The following is a 2,828-nucleotide window of genomic DNA, read 5'->3' on the forward strand; positions in this document are numbered from 1 at the left end:
TTCCAGCTTGCGGGACTGGCCTAAGGGATTTTAAAGGGGTTTTAATTATTTTTAAATTTGATGAGTTTAAATATTTCTTTTTAATCAATTTTAATAGGTGTATAATGTGTGTGTTTTTTATCTGATTGTTAGCCGCCCTGAGTCCGTAAGGAGAAGGGCGGGATATAAATGTAATTAATAAATAAATAAATAAATAAATGAGCTATTGAGAATCGCTACAACTTTTTCACTAGCCTATTAAAATGGACAATGGGAGATTCTCCCCTGATTTATGCGTTTCGGCAAGAAATGGAGGGAGTTTTATTTGTGGACTTAGAGGCCTTACTATGGAAACCCGTTTGGAACAGAAAAAAAGCTAGAATAAGATATAAATATGGAATTTAAGATTACATTTATGGGTTGCAATGGCTTTATAGAGATGTGGATTGATTTGGATTTGGATTTTTAAAAGGTGTCTTTAGGATAAGATTTAGAATTTAACATTGAAATATAGTAAGAATATATTTTTGGGAATAATAGATCTTCATTTTTTTCTCTTTCTTTTCCTTGGTTTCTTTTTGTTTCTTTCTATTAGTTTTTTCTATTTTTCTTATGCTTTTTTTATTATTAGATATGATAGCTAATTTGTGGAGCTATAATGATAAAAAGATTGTAATGATGGAAGAGATCAAATTAATAAATGAAGAATTACTGAATAAGAAATAGAATATAGTTGAGAAATGTAAGAATGTAATTATGGGAATAATATGCTTAAATAAGAGAAATTATGGACACCCGAATTGTAAAGAATATTTTTGTTTAAGGCTAAGTTAGATATGGTATTTGGAAATTAATAAACCTAAAAACAGGGTTTGATTTACATCGTTGAAAGGTTGCTGATAATTTCTATTGATTAATTGCATTCTTATTTAGGAATGTATTAATGAATTAATTTTACTTAGAAATGTATTAGTTTGACTATATTATTCTAATTGTTAGAGAGGGAAATTTTAAGGAGCATTATTTGAGCTATATATGTATGATGTTATTGTACCTAACTGATTACCCTATCTCCACGTTGTTTCTTAAGCGTTCTGGTGTAAAAATGGAAAAATCAATAAAATTGTTTGGAAGTGCAGGGCTCTCAAACGTGGTGCCAAAGGTAAATTAGCGGTCAGTGACGGGGTGGGGAGGAAAGGCCCAAGCAGCTTTGGACCCCAAGGGGTGGAAAGAGAAGCATGGGGTCTCTCAATAGGTGGGGGGAGGCCTTTGGTGGCTGGACGCAGTGGTCTTGTCCCTGCACTAGGCCCCCCATGGCCTTCTTCACCCTGAGATACCTCGTGTGCTCTTAATGACCCGTGCATTCGATTAGCGAATGTGTGGGCAAAAGCAGGGAGTGATTGCGTTCAAGTTACGCCATTCACTCCTATGAATTCTCAGGTTATGAATGTAATTGGCAGGCTCCATTACATTTGTAACTCGAGGACTACCTGTACTGGTAAGTAGCCACAAAGGAATAGCTGTTGCTATCTTGCTCTGTTTTTCTATGGAGTGAGAGTGGTGGGCAACAATGCTTCATAGTCTACTTCAGTAGGTCTTAACCTCTTCCAGCTGCTGTTTCCTCTTTCCAGCTTTGACATCTTGGCTGTTTTCTTCTACAGGGTACATCCCTAGCTATTTGGACAAAGATGAACAGTGTGTTGTATGTGGAGACAAAGCCACAGGGTACCACTACCGCTGTATTACCTGTGAAGGCTGCAAGGTAAAAAATGCTTGAAAAAGGTGTGTCTCAATGCAGTACCTTCCATACCTGCACCTACTCAGCAACCTTTTCCTCATATCCTTATGAAATTGTTTTCACCTGATCCTCAAGTCATACCTGAGGCAGCTTAAGCCATCCTCAGTTATACAGTAATGCTTTGCCCTTTAAGCAGTCAATAGACTGTGACAGTTGTACCATGGGTGCAATCTGACAAATTCAGTGACCATTCAGTTGGTGCTGCAGACAAGTGACCCTCATTGACAACCTTTCCTGCCGCAGGCACATTGTTAGCAAATGACACTGATCTTATTTACAGTATACTGACACTCTGAGGACAAGGATGAATTGATTTATCAGGCTTTGTTTCCCTCCTCTCCTACCTAATGTCACCAGCTATTAGGAAAACATCTACTAATCACTCTCAGTATAGATGAGGCAGATCAGGGAAGAAACCAGTTTTGATAAATGGGTAGACTGATGAGTTTAGCCATCTGTCAAAACTTGCTTGGGTTTTGTCCAAGTGATTTCTAAGTCAGACTGATATCAGCTGTGTTACATCTGAACACAAGTCTAGCAACATTCCAGAAGAGTGCTAAACCTGTATGCAAACACAGCCCAAACAACTGGCAGACATAGGAAGAATTGCATCATGAAACAGCAAAGAGGAACCTGTCATTTGCTTCACCATGTAGGTCCCCTCTTGCTAGTCAACTGCTGTTCAGGCTGATCCAAGTCTCTGAGCCTGAAATTAGCTTGGAGACTTGAGGAATACAGGGTACAGCCTGCTTTGAAAGAACAGGACTGTTAGATCACGCAGGCAGTAAGACACGAGTCGAGTGACAGTCAGCTCTTGGTTTATTGGCAAGGCATAAAGTAAATCCGGACTCAGCTCTCTGGGCCAGGGGAGCCCTCTTTTATGGGATTCCCCTGGCTTGTAATCACACAATTCCATTGGCTGGCAAGACCCTGTTGCTAGTTAGCCAACCAGCAACGGGCATGAAACTGTATGCAGATGGAGAAGGGCAATCACCCTTAATGGGCGATCAATGGTGAAGGGCAATCACCCTTAATGGGTGATCAGGATATG

General features: G+C 39.3%; 1 protein-coding gene across 1 annotated transcript in view; it reads left to right on the top strand.

Annotated features, from left to right (window-relative positions):
• The window catches only part of LOC107295777 (thyroid hormone receptor alpha), a gene marked incomplete at its 5' end in the record, with an annotated part of 20,965 nt that overhangs the window by 2,012 nt on the left and 16,125 nt on the right, over positions 1–2,828 (top strand). The window contains one exon of the mRNA XM_015825100.1: positions 1,641–1,741. Coding sequence (XP_015680586.1) covers positions 1,641–1,741 — 101 coding nt within the window. The remainder of the gene's footprint in view (positions 1–1,640; positions 1,742–2,828) is intronic.

Source organism: Protobothrops mucrosquamatus, unplaced genomic scaffold, assembly GCF_001527695.2.
Source record: "Protobothrops mucrosquamatus isolate PMUCROS unplaced genomic scaffold, P.Mucros_1.0 scaffold2483, whole genome shotgun sequence".
NCBI classification, from domain to species: domain Eukaryota; kingdom Metazoa; phylum Chordata; class Lepidosauria; order Squamata; family Viperidae; genus Protobothrops; species Protobothrops mucrosquamatus.